Below are 22,067 nucleotides of genomic sequence, written 5' to 3'. Positions count from 1 at the left end.
TTTTAACTGCTCTTGAAGATACAAATCTCTAAATTACGCAATAACCCTATTCTTATTAATAATGTAGTCAGACGTAGGTGGAGACAGTGGCATATGGTAAGGTCAGAAAATATTTGAAAGGAAAACACAAAGTTTTTAAAGTACTCATTTTAAAGAGGCAGGTAAAAACAAAGAAAGAGAACTAATGATTAAGTAATCCGTTTTGTTCATCCCTTTACTAGGGGCAAGAGCCCTGTTCTCTAAGGTTGATTCCACAGGCTGCTGTTTAATAATACCACATTATGATTATAGATGAATTTTGTAGAGTGTTCTCTTTTCTAATCGTGGCACCTGTCCTTGGTGGGGAGGCCCTTAGAGTTTTCTGGCAATTAAGAAAAGGCTCTTGATCATAAAGTGGAGTCTCGAGGTGATCCAATTGCCTGCCTTTCATGATAGGCAAGGTAACAAGCGCACGTTTGTATTCCTTTATATACTGGTAGGTGCTGTTTAGTGGTGTGTAATTAATGTTTCAGGGTTAGGTTTTAATGTCCCCAGGATTGCTTGATTTACTTCCTGGCTAATGTCAATGTGGGAATTCTGCACACAAACCCACAGAATAACCTGGGCCTACTCTCGAAGGGATTTCCTCAATGAGAGATTTAACCAGAAATCAAACTCTCAGCTCTCCCCAAATTGCCTAATGCCTCCGGATGGAAACTTTGCCATCTGAAGTGCTGCCTTTTTTTTAAATCTCCCCCACTCCCCAATTTCTCAATACCTTGTGTTCTAGCAAATTAGATTGAGCCTTTTTGTCCCTTTAGCTTGGGGCCTCACTAGAAGCAGGGTGGCAGTTTGCTGCTAGTTCACTTTTCTAGGACCTATTCGCTGGCATCCATCCAGTCTTTCAAACTGCCTACTCTATGAGAGGATGAAAGGAAAGACATGAAAAAGAACATTACTTCTTCCTACCACCTGAAGTAGAGGTGAACCTCAAGTTATAATTTCATTTTCCTGAGCCCGGCTCTGACTGCCACCAGGATTTGGTGATGGGGGCGGGGAGGTTGGCTAGTTTCCTTCACGGTGGACATTGTCATTCAAGCCCCGTGGGAAAGAAGCAGGCATGCGTCTGTGGATGGATCAAAGCCATAGAGCATTCCCCCAGACCCTTATGTATTATCTATACTTATTCTGCTCAGTCCTCTTATTCTGGTCACCAACTGTCTCCACATTGCCAAATCCTGGGCTCCTTCCCCCCAACCCATCTTATTAACTCTCAGCAGCATTCAGCATAGTAGACCTCTCCCTCCTTGAAACTGCATTTTTGGTTCTATTGGTAGCACACTAACTAGTTTTCCTACCTCAGTCTCTGCTTGTGTCCTCTACCTGCCCTCTAAATGGTGGTGTTCTTCAGGCTTATCCTGAGCCACCATCTTTGCCAGTACTCCAGTACTCTTCCCAGCAGCTCACATCCATCCCCAGGGATTTAATTCTATCCATGTGCTGAGTCTCCAGATCAGATTTCCTTTGAGTTCCAGAGTTGTATCTCTAACTGACATGGCTGTTAGAGGCCCATCTCTGAGTCAACTTGTCCAGAAGTGGACATGTTATACTCATTGCCAAACCTGTCTTGGGCTTCTCCTCCTCAGGAAAAGGAACCATCTTCCCAATTGCTCAAGACAGAAACCAGCATTGAACTTGCCACCTCCCTCACCTCACCAGCCTTATATCCAATCAATAAGCTAATATCATCCATTCTACCTCCAAAATATGTCGTAAATCTGTTTAGATTCTAGCCCCACGGCCAACACCCTGGTGCTCACCTCCACTTCTCCCACACAACACCTCCAAACTGGTCTTCCTGCTTCCATTCTCAGCCTTCTCCATACAACAGCAAAATACAGTTGACCCTTGCACAACATGGTCTTGAACTGCACAAGGCCACTTATATGCAGATTTTTTTCAATATCTGTGCTGTTTTCTATCCATGGTTGGAATTTGTGTATGTGGAGAGCCAACTGCATGCATTGATCTGTAACTTTTTATACAGGGGACTTGAGCTTCCATGGATTTTGGTATCTGCAGGGGTCCTGCAACCAGTTCCCCACAGATACCAAGGGATGACTCAGTTATTGGGGAGTCAAAAGTAATGTGCAAATTTTTGACCTCCCTGGGAGAGAGGGGGAATGTCAATGTCCCTCCCCCCTCCTCCCATTGTTCAACAGTCAACTGCAAAGAGGAAAACAGTGTTTCTCTTTCTAATACTTTGCAATATTAAAAATCACCAGCTTAAAAATGATCTCATACTGGCTTTCCCTGACTGCTTTACTTAATGTCCTTCCTCTTTTCTTCTGATGCAGATTCCTGTTTGTTTCCTTCATAGCACATATCATAATTGGTATCTATGTGTTTTGAAATTGTTTATAGGAGATTTTGCTGACTAAACTGTAAGGTCTACAAGGGCAGGGACCATATTTGTTTACCATTGAATCCCTGGCACCTTGCACAGCACCTGGCAGGGGTTAGGTACTTAATGAAGATTGCTGCTTTATGATTGAAGTCTTTATCTCCACTTGGGTAGTTTTTCTGTTCCCTTGACTGAACCCAGAGTTCATCCTTAGGGGTAGAGTGGGACGTGCTGGGGTCAGGAGGCACTGAATGCAGAAAGCTGCTAGCAGCCATACTTTTAGACTCTGTGGCTGACGTGTGTGTTTGGATATTTTGAGGTATTCTTTTGTGTAGAAAGTTGTTATATATATGAGGAAATTTCAAAGATATTATTGGTAGGTAGAAATATCTATGGAACTTTTGGCTGTTATATTGAAGACGTATGATATATTAGTAACCTATTTATGTTGAAAGAGATGCACAAGGTCATAGCAATTACATATATTTTGTTAAATAGAGATGATGTTTGTTCTGATTTGGACTATGGCTCAAAGATGGATGCTGTTTGGCAGAACCATTTCCAGGCTTACACTTTCCTCTGTTACCACCAATCTTCGATGTTAATTTGGTAACTAGGTACTCATGCAGCCAAAGTGAGTTTTAAAAAGCCACTGAATCAAGAAAGAAGAGTGGCAGAGGCTGAAATGAAGACGTGATGACAGAGGTAACATGAAAGAAAGATGGTCAAAGGAAAAAGGAGAATCAGCTGAAAAAACACCCTCTTTCTATCTCTGTGAAGTATGTAGAAAGCCAATTTCCCCCATGCTCTCCATTGGTGGGCTAGCACTGGCCACAAGAAAGATGCTTGATAATATACCGCCCAGGGTTCCTATTGATGGGCAAAGAGGCTAGTGATGGTGTGCATTAGTGTGTGTATGTGAAAAGTGAATCCACGAATGTGGAACCTCACCGATAGAAACAGAACTCGTTCTTTGATGGCTGCCATGGAACCTAACATTTTAACAATTCAGTAGTAATCTAGAGTCTTCTTGTTTTGAGGGCAGAATAAAAAAGACTCATAAAGGCAGGGGGGATTTCAGCATTTCACTTCTCTTCACAGGAACAGATTTTACCAGTGAAAATTCAGATTTGAAAGCTAACAACAAAACATAACAAAAACCTTTATGCCTTTCTCCCATCTGAGCTTGGAAACCAAAAAGTGCTTGACCATTTTAGAGAGGTATTCTGGAAAGCTCTCCTAGTATGAATTGGTTGGGAATAAAAGCTTGTGTATTTTTGGTGTCTGTCTAGATGTGTTTATATCTAGAACTCATAAAAGCCACATTTTACTATTCTGTGGTGAGAAGGAATTTTGTGATCTTTGAAGAAATGTTGTGACCTTTGAATAAATTTTGCTTTGTTTTTCCTAAGAAGACCACGATAAGGAAGTGAGCAAAATTTTTTGGCAATGGGAAGATTGTCTCAGTGACACAGCTTGCATTCCCAGAAGTGTAGAGGGCTCTGAGCAAACTGACTTGTCATCAACTTGTCCTGCGTGTAGGTTCCTAGATTTTACATTTACAAACTTGTCCAGATTTCCACCTACCCTTTGGTTTTGTGGAACAGATGGCAATGGCAGCCATGGGGACAACTCCGTGCTAACCTTCTCCCCGTGCTCAGGGGCTCCAAGGTCCAAGTCTAAGAATACTCTGAACAGGAAGTTGAAACCCAAAGGTACAGGGGACTGGACAAGGAACATGGCTATCACCCTGGCAGGAAGAACAAGCAATTTGGGACAAAAAGAGCAAGCTCCTGCGTACTTCCCACAGTGTTCTTGTCTCTAAGACTAGGGGTTTGGTGTTTTGATACTTTTCCTTGCATTTGACCCATTGACCACATCTTGCTCAAAATATTCCCTTCCCCTCCTTACCTTCAGACTTTTTGATTGCTCCTTGTCAATTATCTTTGCAAGATGCTCTTCTTTTGTCCATCACTTAAAGCAGAGATTCTCAAGTGGGATTGATTTTGCTCGCCAGAGGACACCTGGTAATATCTGGAGACAGTTTTGATTGTCACAACTGGGAATGGGTAGGTGCTCCTGGCATTTAGTAAGTAAAAAGCCAAGGATGCTGCTAAACATCCTACCATGCACAGGCAGCTCTCCACAACAAAGAATTTTCTATTCTACAATGTCAATAGCGTGGATGTTGAGAAACTGGCTGAACTATTGTTATATCACATTGTTTACTCCTAGACCATTTATTCCTAACTCATACACTCTCTTTGGGTCATCTCTTCTACTTCCACTAAAAAAAAGTATTATCTAACTCTATTGGCTCTCAAATCTCTATCTCCAGCTAAATTTCTCTTCTGAGCACCAAACTCATATCTATGATCCTACCTGACATCTTCAGTTTTATATCCTACAGACAGCCCTTCTGTCTTGTTCTGTGATTATCAGCAAGATAAAACATGCTCATAATTGAAATAGTAGTCTGTAATATATAGTTATCTGTGTTTAGTAAAGGGGAATTAAAATTAGTTTTATTTTGAAAGAACAAAACACAACCTAGTGACACTTACAAGATAATAAGACACAGTTTGAGATGCCACAGGAGCTCTTGAAGTGAAACCCTTGAGTCTTTTAGGTCAGAAAGATTTTTACTGAGTGAGTGAGAGAGAAGTAGGTCTTTGCATTAAACAAGGACTTGTTCTCTTTCACTGTGGACTCCCAAGGGCTCAGCCCAGTGCTACCTATTGTTGTCTATCACTTTCAGACGAGCCTAGTCCTAGTGACACTGTGGGGCTACAACACATATAAGTTGAAATTCATTCCTTTTTGAGTTCCAGGATCACATCTTATATACTTTTTGATTGCCTAGAGTGCTGAAACATAGCTGCTTCTCATGAGATATTTAATGACTATTGAATGAGGGCATTTCCCAAGCAAACTTCTTTTTCCTTTACCTCTAGGCCCCATTTCTTCTTCTAGTAAGAGCCCCACAGTTAGCTCATGTGCCCTTCATGCAAACTGACATACAGACTAACACACAGACTTACTCAAATCAACCAGTTGCTTACATTTGGGAAAATCACTAGTGAGGAACTGTCATTCTAGCAGAATGGTGGGGAGTCCCTTTAGGAATGCCCTGACAAGTCAGCAAGGAAAAGCTGGAAGCAGGAAAGAGAAAGTGTGGAAACTGGTCCATCATGGGATCGGTCATGTGGGGAATTTGGAACTTTGCCCCAGCTCTTGTGCTCACAGGATGCTTCCCTAAAATACTGTTATCTCCCAGGGAAACCAGCTGCCTACACATTCTTAGTCCTTTATTGACATCATGATATCCGAGAAGAAGGGATGGTGTCCTGAATGATGGTGGCTCTAAAGCAAGAGCAGATCCCCGTGATTCCAAAACTTTCTTTCTTGAAAAGAACAGTCTCCTTCCTCCAACTTGGAGCAGCTTTCTAGAGAGCTACCCATCTGTCTGTCTTAAAAACAAGTTTCCATGTGTGCTATGCGGAGCCAGGCAAAAAAGCGTGGAGGAAGGGTGAATTACAGATTGATACAGAGGAGGGGGGTATAAGAAGATATCAAGAAAACCTGGGGGTTTCCACCTAGCCCAATTTCAGAGTGGAGGGCCACGGGCCAGTGGGTCCCAAGATGAACAAAAAATAGCCTCTGCTGGCTGATATCTTCCAACTTCCCGCAGGGTTGTTAGCTCCTGGATGGTGACAATACTGTGTTGAGTCTACAGTTCAGTTGCCATGAAGTAGACACCCAGGGGTTGTTGCCAGGAGTGATATTTGCTCACACATTTCCCTGTGACTCCTAACACCCATTTTCAGGATTTGGTGTGCCATCTATAGCCAAGACAAAAGGTAAAGGTGACCAGCCTGAAGTGGGGCTGACTCTGACCTTGCTGCCATGGACACAGCCTGATATGTGGCTGCCATGTCAGCTGAATCTGGCCTGCAGCTGTTGTTTTCTCCCACCAGGATGTTGGATTGTTTTCCCAGGCTATGCAGAAGAACTCTTCCTCCTCTTTATTGTTTCATTGATTCATTCATTCCTGCCACAGATATTAAGTGGCCAGAGTAGGTTAAGCCCCATGCTAGGCACTGGAGATGAAATGGTGACAGCTCTAAGCTTTGAACTGTTTCCATTGCTAAGGACGGTTTGGCCAGTATTAAATGAAGGCAATAACGGGATTCTGTGATGGGGATGGGCACAGGGAGGCCCAGCCAGGCCAAGGAAGGGCACCTGTTGGATGTTTCAGGCTCTGCCCTGAAGGCAATGATATCTAGGCTGAGCCCTATAAGGTGAGAAGGTCGTGAGGGCTGAGAGGCGGTGGGGATAAGTGTGTGATGTGTCAGTGGTGAGACAGGGAACTGTGGGTAGAGTGCAGAGTAGCCAGGAGGTAAAGGTGGGTGAGGGCTATAGGTGGGTGGAGCAGAGCATAAAAGTAAGACAGGACAGGTAAGGAGATCGCGAGGGGCTTTCTAGGCCAGACTAAGGGCTTAACTCTACTTTGCAACATAGAGGTTCAAATGAAGAAAATCAGTCAAAAAGCATTTATGAATCATGGTGGAGGGGAGTCCTGAAAAAGGAGGTGAGAGCTTTGACCTCAAATTGTTTATAACTGAGAATAGAAGAAACAAACTCATGAAACTGACAGTGTAAAAAGAAAACTGAATATAATTGAGCACTGAAGAGTCTAGTGTAGACCAAAATTGCTAAGGGAAGGACAGGAGTGTGAGCATCTCATGCAAAGACAGCATGTGATGTGGGTGTGACATAGAAGTGACATGGGCCCCAGAGGTAGCAGAAAGGGCGGGGCACTCAGTTCCAAGAGGCAGGATGGTGTCCTTGGGGAGGCTCCTTATTTGCAACAATAGGGTGTCCACATTCCCACTGGCTCTGAATTGCTCCAAGCATTTCGATCTCTGTGTCATCAACGGTATATAATACCTTCACTCCAGGTTCTAAACAGAGAATGAAATACTGTCTGTTGTCTGACTCATTGCTGGAACAAAAACAAACAAAAACACTCATGGGGGAAATGGTATTTCTGGAGTCCATCAAAAGGGCTACATAGTTAAATAACGTTATCTTCTTATTGACAGAATCCCCTTCAAAAGATCTTGTTTTATTATTTTGCCTTCAGATTTTATCAGTTTATGGAACCTAGATCTCTGTTTGGCTGTGAGGGGACACAGTTGAGGTCACTGCGTCCTATAACTCAGTGTCCCCTAAATGCAATGGTAGAAATTTCTTTGAGGCCTAATTACTAGTAGAAACACTTAGTTTTCCTTAAGAAAAAACAAAAGAACTGTGTACATTCCATCACTCTCTTTTTACTTTGACTGTCGGGAAAGGATTGCTAAATTTGAATCTCAATATAGAAGACAAGCAAGCCTCTGGTGTTTCAGTGTTCTCCTGGGTCTTGATTTTCATTTATATCTTCTCATGTTCATGTGTGTGTTTTGGTTATAAGGAGTCTCAAAGGTGGAGCTGGTTGGGAGAGAAGAATTGAAGAATTAATGAGAAAAGAAAGGATTTCTAGGGGAGGAAATGGAATAAACACAAGCATAATGAGAAGACTGGTTTCACTTAAAAGGAGGGAGTCTGTTGAGATACTGTGGAAAATGAGAGTGAAATGAGATTAGAGAATGAGTATAGGCAGTGGACCGAGGCAACAGGGAGCCACAGAAGGTTTTGGAGCAGGGAGTAGAAACGTGAAACTTGTTTTAGGAAGGTTGGTCTAATTGCAATGTTGAGTATGTACCCAAATCAGGGAAAGCTAGGGAGGCGATGCTGGAGAAGATTAAAGAATAGACCTTTACGAGAAGCATTTGAGGGGGAAAGTGAATCACACTTGGATGTAAGAAGGAAAGGAATGAACCAGAGATTACTGCAGGTGTCTATGGGTGTTCTTATCGCCAGAGAGAGTTAAATTAGAGGAAGGAATTTGGGTGCTCTGGAGAGGGAGGGAGGGAGAGAGAGGAGGAGAGCAGGAAGAGGCAGATATACTTCTGATTGTAGGGTCCTAAGATGTTAGATCTTTCTTTTATCTTACCCTTAACTGGATAGGCTCTAACTGGCAACTTCTTCACCTGGCTGGATTCAGTCAAAGCCAACTAGCTTCCTAGCAGCAGAATGCTGCTTTCAGATGTTGGCCAAACTACATATTAACCCAAAGGACAACAATGTAGTAAGTAAAAAACATCACTTAGAAGCTCCGAGAAGATTCAGAAAGTTATCATTTAACCACCTGTTGAATTCACATATGAGTTCATAAATAATGGCATGCTTTTCTTCCTTGGCCCAATGGAGCATTTGTTTCTCTTTCCAGGTCAGTAAAGACTATTCACATTTCTGCCAACATTTTATTATGAAAATTTTTAAACATAAAGTGCAGTTGAAAGAATTTTGCAGTGAACGTTATATTATCCACTGCTTATATTCTTTTATTAATAGTTTACTGTATTTGCTTTATCACATATGTATGTACCTATCTATCCATCACCTCATCTTATTTTGGTGTATTTCAGAGTAAACTGCAAACATTACTACTCCTCTGCAGTAAGTAAAACTATTGGCTTTTCACTTCTATTTTTTGAATTTTTAGCAGGCTGGAATGTGTCAGCTCACCTACGTAGACTATGGAGATCAAAGAGAAACCTGTGGCTCCTTCTGTGGATGGTTTATCTTCCAAATCCCTCCTCCCCAGGCATTTCAACATTGACTCTTTAATTATCATGGTGCCTAGCCTATGTACTTGAGTTTTCCTAGAAAGTGGAAAAGAAAATTTTAAAAAATCCAATTGTCTTTTAAACTTTAATATTTGAGACTGAAAAAAGCCTTGCAGGTAGTGTGGGTAGAAGAGTGGAGAAGAAAAAAAAAAAGTTGTCCCCTAGAGATATAAGCAATTTAGCTTATGTCTGCATTTCCAGATTACCACATATCAGTTAGATGTAAAGCAAACTTTCACCTTTAACAATATAGGGGCTATAGAGAATATAGATGGTTAGAGGCAGAAACTTCAGTGAGGGGAATTGGTAAGGTGAGAGGTAAAATTTGCAGCTGGCAAAGGGATGCTATTATCAAAACCAGAGATTGCCTTACAAGGATTTACAAAACAGCTATTACTGTGTGTTTTCACTGCGGGTAGTTTTCAAGCTTAAGGAATATGATCCAGCAGTGTAATAACAAGCCTGGGTAAAATGACGTCCTGTTAAGTTTTGTTTTGTCTCCATTTTCATGTGGGTTGTATTTATGCTTAAGTTTTAATTGATATTTTGACCATGTGTTTGCCCCCGAGGAGATCTCGTGAAGGCTTTCATTTTTTAAATAAATTAAAAAGTGACATATTTAATATATAGTAAGCAAAACTATCCTCCTTAATATACCCAGAAATGAGATCTTGCCAGTGGAGTAAAACTTGATTTAAAACTATCCATTAGTACTATAAACAAGCCAAAGACATTATCTTAGAGACTTGGGGGAAAGGACACTAGTTTGGGAAGAGCCAATGTAAGGAATTAATTCTCAGATGCAAATGTTGCCTGAACAGCAAAAGGAATATTGAGACAAACATGAAGTGGGCAATATTATGTAAGTTCATTATCAGAAACAGCATATGAAGGAGAAAGTCTCTCAATGACCAGTCCAAGAAAGTAGAAGCTGGCTTGTTTATCTTCGCCAACTCAGCTTAACACAAGAGCTAGTCCAACAAGGAAATGAAATAGAAGAAAGAGGCAGAGATCAGATTTTAAAATGTTATTATCTGATATTTAAAATATGTAGGCTCCCTGAATTTCTTTCACTGGAGATAATAAAGTGCTCTTGTTCCCCCGAGAATCTTAGAGATAAGATTGTGACCTTCCTGGCCTTAAGGATTCAGTTGTTGGAGCCTGCATTACAATGATGAACTGTCAAAATTCTCAGCTCCAGGGATTATCTCAGGGATCAAGGCTGGTCTCTTTCACATGAGTCAGACAAATGCATCCCTTTGTAAATTTAGCTTCATACACAAAGAAGCTGTTTATAACAGCTACTTATCTACTGGTGTGATAGTGAGTAACAGTAAGTGCTCATTATTTTCCATGTTGCCACTCATGTAACCTTGTAAGAATGCACTATGGGCTAGTAAATTTTAGTGCTTATCCACAAGGCTATTTGGCAAACAGGGAATCTAAAGGGCAACTATTATACTAACACTTAAATCAATATTTCATGCTTATAGTTCTGTCTCCAAGATATTCAGATGGAAGCAAGGACAGGAGGCAAAGACATAATTTAGTAGAAAAGGATAGGAAAAGAACAACACTGTCCTTTTAACCGGTGCTTTTGGAATGAGTTATTTAATGGAAAATCTACTAAAATTATGGCTTAATTGACAAGGAAAGATAGCTTCATTTAATTCCCTCTGTTTACACATAGTATTGTTGTAGCCCATGGTGTTTTGTTTACTTTGGAAGGAAATATTTTATCCCCTCTGAGATAATTAATTTTTGTCAGCTTCACTGTTTATAAGGGAAACTGAGAAACTGTTAATTGAAATACAGAATGAGTCACTGTTTTCAGCAATTTTTGGCAGCATTCTAATTTGTGTCAATCCCAGCTTAATTATTAGATATTTTGGAAGCAGAAAGCATATTTGATTTTTCTCTTACTGAATTTTCTCTTCCTCTTTTTAATTTTTTTTAAATATGTGCTGCCTGACAAAGGTTATATAATTTATGTCAACATGAGGTGAAATACCAGCAAATTTGAAATACCAGGAGGTTTATTGTGTCATGCTCAGCTCTTCACAGTAGCTAAATATTTAGAAAGCTCACAGAATGTGGTCTTCCTCCTTTCTTTATTTCTATGCCCAACCCTGACCAAAAATTGTGGTTCTTCTAAAAACTTTTAGCTTGTATTAAGCCACAGTATATGGACCATCACTAATGACATCACTGAAGTAAACTTCCCAAAAGTCATCAGGGAGAATTCATTTGGAAATCCAATTGAATGTCTCTTACAAAGGGCAGGCTCCTAGAAGAGGTGATCAGTCATGCATTTCTGAGTTATTTGTTGTAAAAACATTAATCACTGTGAACTCATTTGCTCCTAATGCAAACTCACTACATTATTCCACAGGAATTCTGTTCCAAATGATGGTTAATGTAGAGAGCAGAAGCTTCCGACTGTGGGCAGGGTTAATAAAATCTGTCAGATCATTGGCCAGTATAATGGGCCTGTTAATGGCTGCTAGTAGAAACTGGATCTTCCTGGCTGTGGCAGAATGAAGGCGGGTGGAGAGGCAGGTGGTTTTGCTGGGCAGGCAGCCCCATCTCACACCTCCTGAGGTGGCCTCTGGGTGACAAGAGCATCACCATGAGACCCAGCATTGCCTGGGCTCTGAGGCAGCCATGGCTGGGAACACAGGCACGAGCTGTGGGCTGAGGAAGGGGTCACGGGGGACCATGGGGACATCTCTGTTACCACACTCCAGCTGCTTGCATGCCATATCCTCCTGCAGGCCACAGGCCAGGGTGCATTCGAGCACCTAGTGCCGTGGACATCCCAGAACTTTGCCTCACCCACTCACATTGGGTCAGTGATGAGACAAGGATGACGATCACAGGAAGAGTGACAATCACAGCTGATGCTCACTGAAAGTCTCCTGGGCCAAGGCCTAAGCCCTTTACATGCACTTATCTCAATCCTCGGAGCAGCACCCCTAAGACATGTGTACTATTTATTATCCCATTTCATAACCAAGGAAGCTGAAGTTCAGATTCAGAAACTAGTCCAGAGTCAGATTTGAAAGTGTGTGCCCTTAAACACCATGTTCTTTCATTAGAGACAGACACACAGAAGTTGTAACCTTAAATCAGAAAGATGCAAGGTATGACAGTGGGCCTGGAAGTCTTTCCATTTGCATATCCGACCAGTCATTATATTAGGACCAGCTTTGGACAAAGTATATAAAAGCTGTGGTTTGTCCAAAATGCTGTTCCTCTAGGCTTTGCTACTAAAATGTGGCTACCCAGGGCCTTTCAGAGGCCTGATTGTTATGTGTCACCCAACAGCACCCTTGATCAGGGGCCCGCAGGAGCCCCTCTCTGTCCAGTAATACCCTAAACTTAAGACTTATTCTTTCTCATCCCGCCCCTGCTCCCTCAAAACTTGACGCATTTTCTGCCATGTGAGGGTCTGACTGAACCTTAGCTAGTTCAGGTAGGGCAGGAGGGAGCTACTGTCACCTGGGGATGCCTCTGAGCACAGAATGATGTGACTGACAGCAAAGACGACCCCAAGCCAGAGCCCAGGGTTCAGCAGCATAGCTGGGTATGGGAGCATTGTGACACCAGCACCGTGACATTCCTATGCCCCAGTGACGACAATAACTGAGGTGCTGACAGAGCTGCCTTGGGGCTCAGGAAAGGGAATGAGATGGAGCTAGCATGTAAAGCCTGTGGAGGCCAGAAGGATGGAAGAGGAATGATAACTGTAAGTGCAAAACATGTAAAATAACACTAATACTATTAGATGTTCCCGATAAGCACAGAGTATGGCAGAAGGGCTTAATAAATGTGTTTAATAAATGAAAGGACATTGCACATAGACTAACGTCACCTACCTTTCCCAGATTGGTTTCCGTACTGATAGGGGAGCAGGCTTCAGTAGTTTTTCCACCCGAAAACATCACTGTTCCTAGAGGCTTGTTTCCTTGATTACATCATTAAAAATCTAGTGTTAAGGGTTTGAAAGATGTGAAAAGACAGATGGTTATGAAGGAGAGGGTGACGCAGGGAAAGAGTGGGAGGCATACAGCGTTTTAGAGGGAGGCTTTCACATACCTCCCCTCACTCACCAGCCATCGAAAGGACAGTGACATAGCACCAGGTACAATGGGGAATGCAAAGATGGGCTAAGATGTGTTCTCTGGACCCCTAAATCTTATGAATACACATCATAAGTGCAAGACTGCATGGTCCAGGATATTAACGCAATAAAAGTGAGTGAAAGAAATTATCCAGAGGAAAATACAGAGACAGCATCATGGAAGATTGCATTGGATATGAAAAACATGGACAATGTGAATATAGGGAGAGAAACTTATTTCACACAGAGTCGAGACATGAACAGAAAGGTAAAAGTGGGAGTAAGCATGCTGAGTGCAAAGGAGAATGAAGGAAACAGCTTTGTTCCAGCGGAGGAATGTGTGTGTGTGTGTGTGTGTGTGTGTGTACGCGCGCGTGCGCGTGCAGGCGCGTGCATGTGTGTTAGGGGAGCAGCAGGCAATAAGCAGGATCAAAGAGGGTGAAAACACACACATTACAAAGAACCTTGGTAGTCAGATAAAGGACTTTGGATCAGTGCCATAAGTAACAGAGTCACTGTAGTCCTTGGACACGTAAGGAGTACAATCTAAGCCAAGTTTGGGAAAGTGTCACCTGGTAGTTGTGTAGGAAGTTAGACTGGAGAAGGGAAGAGAATTAGAAACACCATAGACAGCCAAGGCACCCTGACATTATGGCTTGTCATCTTTTCTCCCACAGCACACATTCATATTTCCCTTCTCCCTGGTGGAAATCGTCCTCAGGCCACACTACTATCCACTGAAGAAGAACGGACTCATCTTGCTGGCTGCTGCTAGCCTTGCTTACATTAGCAGGTAAGACTTGCAGAGGGAAAACCCACTTACTCGTAGACTTGTCGTTCGAGACTCTGAGGGGTATCCCTGAATCGTATTGTTCTGTAAGAGTGCCTTTATCTTGAGATAATAAGGATTTAACCATCTTTAAATTTTCAAGTAAGAAGGACTCTTATTGTTTGCTTTTGATACTCATAGAAACCTTGCGTGCACAAGTATACACAGATGTGCACACACACGCACACACAGCAAATCATGAGTTCGTTTCTCCCTCTCATGAAAAATTAATGATTGCAAAATTACATGTGTTGCTTTCCTCAAGAAAATGTTGATCTTTGGTTCCATTTACAACTGAACATTTGAGTGGCTGAATGGTCCAAGGCATCTAAATATATCCCATCTAAAAAGGCAATTGGCAGGTTGAGTATGCTAGGTTTGGTCCATTCCTGTTGCCCATATCATGATGGGTCAACATCTGGCACTAGAGCTCCTAGAGGGCGTTTTGGCAATCGCCCAGGGGCCTGCAGAGCCACCTGGCTGGAGGCATGTGAGATCATTTAAGTAACTGGCCTAGATTTCATCATTCAACCACCTGGCAACACTAATTCCCAGAAATACTGCCCAATCCTCCATAATCAAGGGAAAGTATTTAGTCGACCTTTCACCCAGTGACTGGAAAACCCCTTTCCATTCTATAGCTTGCTCATGCACTCCATGCTTTCGCTTTACTAAAAGGGCCATGCCAAGCACAATGCCTCCAGATTAGAAGCTAATCGTGATGTTCCTTCTCTAGTTTAGACTCACATAAACTGTTCATTTCTGACAATGTAGGTAATCCCCTAACCCCTAAATCAGCATGGTGCTGTGTCAGAGACAGAAGCCAGAAAGAGAACACCTTCCAAAGGGCTTGGGCTCACAGTATCTGCTCCATGAGCTTCACCAGACTTTGTCTTGGAGCAGATCACCTTTGTGCCAGAACTCAGGTGATGGTTGCTTCCTAACCTTTCCTTCCCTTTTGTGATGTCTGCTCCTCCCCTTTCACACCCCTCTTTCCCTGAGTGCCCAAAGTCTTTCTTGCTTCTCTTGAAGAAAGTACTTGCCCAGTAAATCTACCCCAAGACACCAGTGATCTACACTGTTTTTCCAGCCTGGAGCCTTTGTGTGTTAACAAAAGTCATTCTAGAGAATAAGGTTTAACGCGGGGACCTACTGGTAGTTGACATCTGCCAGTAGCATGAGAATGGAGAGTGGCAGGATATGGGCCATGTATTTGGCAAATCTGGCTTAACACAAAGGAATAAATTCCTAAAGATAGAATTCCTGGGACCTGGGATGGAGTAAGAGTATATCCATAAAGATAGTTCTTTCTGTTGTATGTTTTGAGGAGAAAAAAGGTGATAGCTGGCTAATAATGCACATGAAATTCCATACTCTTTCTTTGGTGGACTTTAATCTTACTTACTCTTTCTTGCCAAGTGTAAATTTTGGAGTTCATGTATAAGATAGTACTTTTGATCTATTAACTTTTTCTACGTAAGGACTTGGCAGTTGACCATGAATCCTCAAATCCAACCCCTGCTCTATTCCAGCTCAGAAACCAAGAAGGTACCAGAGTACCTAAGGCTACTGGTATTTGGGGGGAATCGCAGTTGCCATGAAGATGAGAAGTAGTGATCAAGAGGGCGTGGCTTGTCAGTGTCGGGGCACACATTCTAACAACGCAGGAAATTGTGTGGTTGGGGCCAAAAGGTGCAACAAGATGGGAGTCAGGTGTGAGTGCATTATATGTCCTTTTAATTATTCACCAGTGCTAGGCACCAATGCCAGTGCTAAGATACCAATGATACAAAATGTACAAGACACCATGCTGTCTCTGGGACTGAATGGGAGAGAGGAAAATATACACACAGTGGGAAGATAGGATGGGAAGACTGTAATGGGGTAAACGCAGGGTGCCGTAGGATGCTAAGGGCTGGCTTCCTAAGGAAAGTAATGCTGAAACTGAGACCCAAAGAATGAATAGGAATAAGTCAAAAGAGACATGGGAAAAACCTTCAGGCAGAGGAAACAGCATCTGTGGAAGGCTGGAGGAGCTGCGGCTGTGGCTGAATTGGAGGCCAGGGAAAAGCTAGCTCATGAATTCACATCAATGAGTTTGGACTTTTAAACTGAGGGATTTCCTGTGGAAAAGTTTTAAGCAGAGGAGTGAAGTGATGTGGTTTATGTGAGAAAGATGATTAGAAAGCTGATTTTTGGCTGAAGTGTGGAAATTAAAAAGGAACAAGATAGGGAGACCAGGTGGTGGCATTTGTGGTAACTCCGGACAGTTGACGTTAGCCAATGGGTGACATTATTAATCAATCTGCAAATAGAATTAGAGAAGGTGAGTCGTAGAAGGAGACTTAGAGGTCAGCTAGCATTGGAGACCTGCAGTGTCAGTGGGTTACATGACATTCCCAAGGTCATATGGCCAGGGAAAATCAAAGCGGGGACTTACGTGCAGCTCTATTTCCAAATCCAGTTATCTTTCAGCTGTATTCATATGGCCAGGTATTTGTTCAGTTCACAGTACGTGCAAAACATGCTCTGCTAAGTACTGGAGGGGTCGAGTATGCAAAGAAAACTTAACATTGTCTCTAGAGTCTAAAAGCTTTCCAGAGCTGTGCTTAGATTGGATGTCAAAGTGAGGTCATGGAGCAAGTGGAAGGAAGAGATGGAGATCTGTCACCACCAGAAATATGACTCGGTGGACCCCAGTGGGGAGCTGGCATTTGGGCCTCCTTATCATTAATGAAGCTGTAAATCGCGTTTGGTCTATGAGGCCCCATTATTCCTAGAATAAATCAAATACACTTGTATGTGGCCATTTTATGCCTCACCACTGATTGAAGCTTCCGTACTCCCGTTCATTTCCTGATTCGTGGAGGTCAGACTCTTTGTTGCCTGCTGTCTCCACCCTTATGCAACACTCTGGGGCCCGTGGGCCCTCACGGCCACAGATGACCATCAACAAGTTCCACAAACTGTGGATATCCATGGAGATGTTTTAGGGAAGTGGCTGTGGGTCAGCTGTTAGGCGTGCCTGTTTGGATGGTCAAATAGGGAAACACTATAGCAGGAATGAGGTCAGGAATAGGGTCTCGGGCCAGAGAGAACGTGGGAAACAAACATGAGTCAGAAAAACGGCAATAACTCTGAGCTGGGGAAGCATTTCACTGCCGAAATCACATCACAACAACCTAAAAATAATTACTGAGACCACGGGGACTGCCTCACATGTGGCACTTGATTTCTGTTATGCTTCAGATTGTGAAATTGGAGGGCTGGCCCTTAAGTGGAAAAATAAAGCTTTACAAAGTAGTAATAACTGCAAATCTTTCACTTCCTTTGGAAAGCATTAGTCACCTATAAATATGGTAGCTCACTCATTCCTCCCTTCTCTCTCACCCCAAAACACCTCACCTAGCTCTTTCGGAGGCAGTGGTGAGGAGCAGGAAAATAGAAATGTTCCTACTGCTGGCTCTCATTCATTCTTTTATTGAATAAATATTTCCCCTAACACAGGGCTGGTCTTGCTGGGAAAAGCAAAGTTATATAAAGCCAACCCCCAGCCTGTAGGGAGTTTGCACTTAATAAGTGGAGATGAGCCATGCATACAAATTATAAGAACACATGATGGGAAGTGATAAAATGTCAGTACAAATACAAGGAGCCACAGGAACATGTAGGAGGAAGTGGTTATGCCTTGCTGTGCAGTGTGAGAAAGGTGGGCATTGAATCTGAGTCCTAAAGGACTGGCTGGATTGGAACTTCAAAAAATGGGAGAAAGTGAACAACACAGCACAGTCCCAAGGCCAAGAGAGCACTCACCACGTTTGGACAATGGTCAGCAATTCACTTGCTGACCTCTTAGTGAAAGAGACTAATAGGGAACCACCTTGGAACTGCCCTCTTAAGGCTGCGGATATCATGCTAGAGGCCGTTAGACATAGTATAGACAATGGGAGATATGATTGTTGCTGTTGTGTGCTTGTTTCTATGCTATGGAGGTAGGAATGAGAAGTATTAGTAACATGGCCAGAGAATTTCAAAAGGCTATGTTGACCTCAGTGCTTAAAACGGATTGAAATGGCAAGACATGGGACACAAAATAGAATAAAACAATACGTAAATAAAAGTTAGACAGAATACTCTTTTCATCTAGTGTAGTCATAATGTCTTTTTCTTCATCCACGGTTATTTCATAGTTACAGTGTCTTCCCATGTCTGAGTGCTCAGAGCCCCTTTCACCTGGCTGCAGGTGCTCCTGTCCTCCAAGCCCTCCATCTCTAAAGACGTCCTACTAATTGAATGAGTGCTCATGTTGTACACACTCCTCAACATTGTTCTGCCCCAGACTGTAGAGCCATAGTACCTAGTTTTCTGGGCCCATCATCTCCACCCAGCTCCGCTTTTAAGGTCAGCATGCTGCCCCTCTCCCACATCCCCACTGCTAACAATGCCAACACTGCCAGCGCCCATTAGTCCTCTATGTTGTGGAGCTAAAACAGTGCTACTGGCCACTGAAACAGCCCCAGCTGGCCTGGAGCGTATCCCCACCTTGCTTTTGCTAGATCAGAAATCTGCTGATGCCATAGGTATCTCTGCTAATGTATAAGGTATTGCATTCCAAGTGCAAGTGTCACACAGATATGCAGCTATGACCCAGCTTTGCGGGAGATTATTGACAAAGTCACTTCTCAGTAGCAGTTGGTATGAGGCGAGAGATAATTCCTTTCTTCTATACTATGCTCACTCAGGTGACATGCACAGCAAAGCCACCTGGGCCCCCAGGTTTAACAATCCTCTAAATTTATGCACTCATTTACATGTGCACTCTTACACATATAGATATCATACCCCCAGAATACCTTAAAAACTGCCAGAGGGCTGGGCTGAGTTCTCGGATCAGCCATCTTGCCATACCTCGCATTAGTAATACCCTTCTCCACCCAATCGTGCAATTGTGTATCCTGTTCCCTAGCCACTGTTACCCTTTCCTGAAGCATGACCTTCTTCTGGGACCACCTAGGTGCACCATAGTTTTGTAATCCCCAGTCTTTTTTGCGATCAGAATCCGAACACCATTTTCCACAGAAGGAATCCTTAGCCCTCATGTAAATTAATATATGAAAATAAATATAAAGATGCCACACGACTCCCCTTATTTATCAGCATTTGGGGGCCAGGCCATCCAGCATGCGTACTGAAGTAGGGTGGAAGTGGAGGGGTAGGAGAGGAAATGGTTATCTACACTTCTCGTCCTTCCTGTCTAAACCTCAGCTGCTGCTCACCCAAAATACCTGTTACAGATATTAGAAATAAGAGCAGCCCAAAGAGGGATACAGCTGTACAATCAGAAATAAGGGACATACCTGAGACACATTGTTGAAGTAACAGAATAGGTTCTCTGGATTTACTGGCATGCCCCAGGCAAATGAAAGGAAAAATGAAGGTTAATTCTGAGAATTTTCAGCTGGTAGACTGGGAAGAGAGTGATTCCATTAATAGATGTAGAGAAGTTAGGAAAGAAATAGTGTGGGGTATAAGAAAAAACACCTCAGTTTAAAAATCTTATATCTGGGTCTCATTCTAAAAGATTCTCATTTAATTGGTTCAGGATATGTCCTAGGCATCAGAAGTTTTAAAGCCCCCAAGGCAATTTTAATCAGCACCCAAGGAAGAGAAACACTTGCCTAGAGGCACTTCCAGGAGAGGCCAGGAGACTCAGACCTGGCCTTCTCAGGAGAGGTTGGGTTGCGGAGATCCAGGGAGTTGAACCCTTCTAGTGGTGGGACAAGATTGTTGGAGAGAGAGAGATAGAGAGAGAAAAAAAGAGGGAAGAGGGGCAGGGCGGGGTGGGGCGAGGCGAGAGAAGAGAGGACAGTGAGTGCTAGGGAAATGCCTTCTAAGGGACAGCATGGGTAGGGGGCAGCAAAGCAGCAAAGAATGATGAGATGGTAGAAAACCAGGAATGTACAAGAAACTCAAGGTCCCTGAAGGGAAGAAGACGCTTCATGCCAGAAGGAGGCATTCCAGGGAGGGGTGGGCAGTGATTTTAAATGCCATGAAGAGATTGCCACTCCAACTCTCATTACTGCCAAAACTTTCAACATCCAGGTAAATTACTTATCTAGCACTTTAGTTTCACAGTTTCTATTCATTCTATTTATCTATTATCTATCTATCTATCTATCTATCTATCTATCTATCTATCTATCTATCTCTATCATCTATCTATTTTTGCTTGACCTAAATTTATTTGAAAGTAAAGTAAATTATGATAGGAATTTATGTTTTAAGACAATGGTAGAAATTCACAACTTAATGTTAAAACTCAGATTTTATTTTTCTAGCTATTAAAGCTAGAGGTTGTTTTTCATATGTCATTATTCATATTTGATTAGCAGCATTTTGTATGGGAGGAGTAGAAAGCCTGGGAAAGTAGGTGAACTGAGCTGTGATCAGGAGATAGAAAGGGTAGCAACAGGCTGCTAAGGAATCAGTCACCAGGTTACACATTCTCAGGGACATTTTCGTTGTAGGAAGTCTTCTGCTAACTTGAATTCATTTGCAAATGTAAATGCAGGTTGTGCTTGCCTTCTGGCATGAAACGTAACGCTGACCATCTCACATATTTATGTATGGAGTTGGCATGAAACATGGGACCAGAGGAGCCTTTTTTTTATGTATTCCACTGGGCTAGAAAGACATGACCTGAGGGTTAATGCTTTAAGAATTATGCTTACAGCCCACAAACACCCTCGCTTGCTACTAATCTCTAAACCACAGACTTCCACTATTTCCCTCCTGATAAGCTATGGATTTCATGATAAGCTACAAGATTTAGGAGAGAAGACTATAAGATTAATTTTTAGCTACCGGTTTGTGCCTTCCTGCCCTGACTCACAGATTCACATGGCAGACAGCTCCAAAAGGACACGTATTATTGAGCTCTCTCCTGAGGAGAGACTCACTGAACTCTTCAAAGCAGTAATAAAGTGAACATCAGGCTAACTAAAATTTGGGAGACTACTGGGTACATTTTCCAGTTTCCAGAGGCTGCAGTGTTCTTGTTGGTTCGGGCAGCTGAGAGCTGTCTACCTGCAACTGCAGGGAACAGCACTTAAAGGGAACCATAGGTGCTTGTAGAGCCACCCAAACAGCCATTCCTTTAAAAATATAAAGAACTTGCTGTGTTCTGGCATTTAGGAAACTGATACGCGTGATAGATATGATCCCTGTCCTTGTAGAGCTTCAAGCTGGTGAGAAAGCTAGTCAAATAGGCAACACGGGTAGGTTCATGGTAGGGGAAGCCCATGCATAAGAATGTAACCGAATGGGGGTGAGAGGATGTTCAGGAAATCTTGTTTTGGAGAAACTGACTTTTAAGCTGGGACTTGAAGCATGAGTATGATTCAGCCAGGCAGAGGGCAAGCAGAAGTGTGTCCCAGGAGGTGCAAACGTCAGAGGTGTTCCAAGCAGACACAGCTCTGTGGGGAAGGCCCAGAAGCTGCAGAGCTTGGTTCATCAAAACACAGATGCGGGTCCAATATGGTGGACTGCAGATCTGAGGGTGGACGGCCGGGCAGGGCAAGGCCAGGGAGGCTGGGTGAGGCAGCTTGGGTATTTTTCTAAAGTAACAGGGATTCACTGGAAGAAGGGGAGCACCATGAACAGATTTCTCTTTTGAAAAGATTATTGGATGACGGGTGGTCTATGGCATGGAAAGTGGATTGAAGGGAGCAGGACATCCCAGTGAGTAGGCAATTACAGAAACCCAGGTGAGATGAAGGAGCCTGGACTGAGATGATGAAATGAGTGTCCTGGAGAAACATTTAGATATGAGCTTATGAACCTTACCGGGGGGCTGGGGAAAAGCTGAGACTGACTGAGACGGAGGGCAGTGATGAATTTACTTTTGGATTTGCTAAGTCAGTCCTCTCTTTCCTTCCTACTTTTCTTCCATCTTTCCTTCCTTCCTTCCTTCCTTCCTTCCTTCCTTCCTTCCTTCCT

The 22,067-nt window shown here is 42.8% G+C and overlaps 1 protein-coding gene across 1 annotated transcript in view; it reads left to right on the top strand.

Annotated features, from left to right (window-relative positions):
- Positions 1-22,067, top strand: part of ADTRP (androgen dependent TFPI regulating protein) — a 59,903-nt gene that overhangs the window by 25,255 nt on the left and 12,581 nt on the right. Inside the window, exon 4 of the mRNA XM_081056410.1 lies at positions 13,918-14,033. Coding sequence (XP_080912536.1) covers positions 13,918-14,033 — 116 coding nt within the window. The remainder of the gene's footprint in view (positions 1-13,917; positions 14,034-22,067) is intronic.

This window comes from Rhinolophus hipposideros (genome assembly GCF_964194185.1).
Source record: "Rhinolophus hipposideros genome assembly, chromosome: 8".
Taxonomy (NCBI): Eukaryota; Metazoa; Chordata; class Mammalia; order Chiroptera; family Rhinolophidae; genus Rhinolophus; species Rhinolophus hipposideros.
This window is presented reverse-complemented; position numbering and strand designations above follow the sequence as displayed.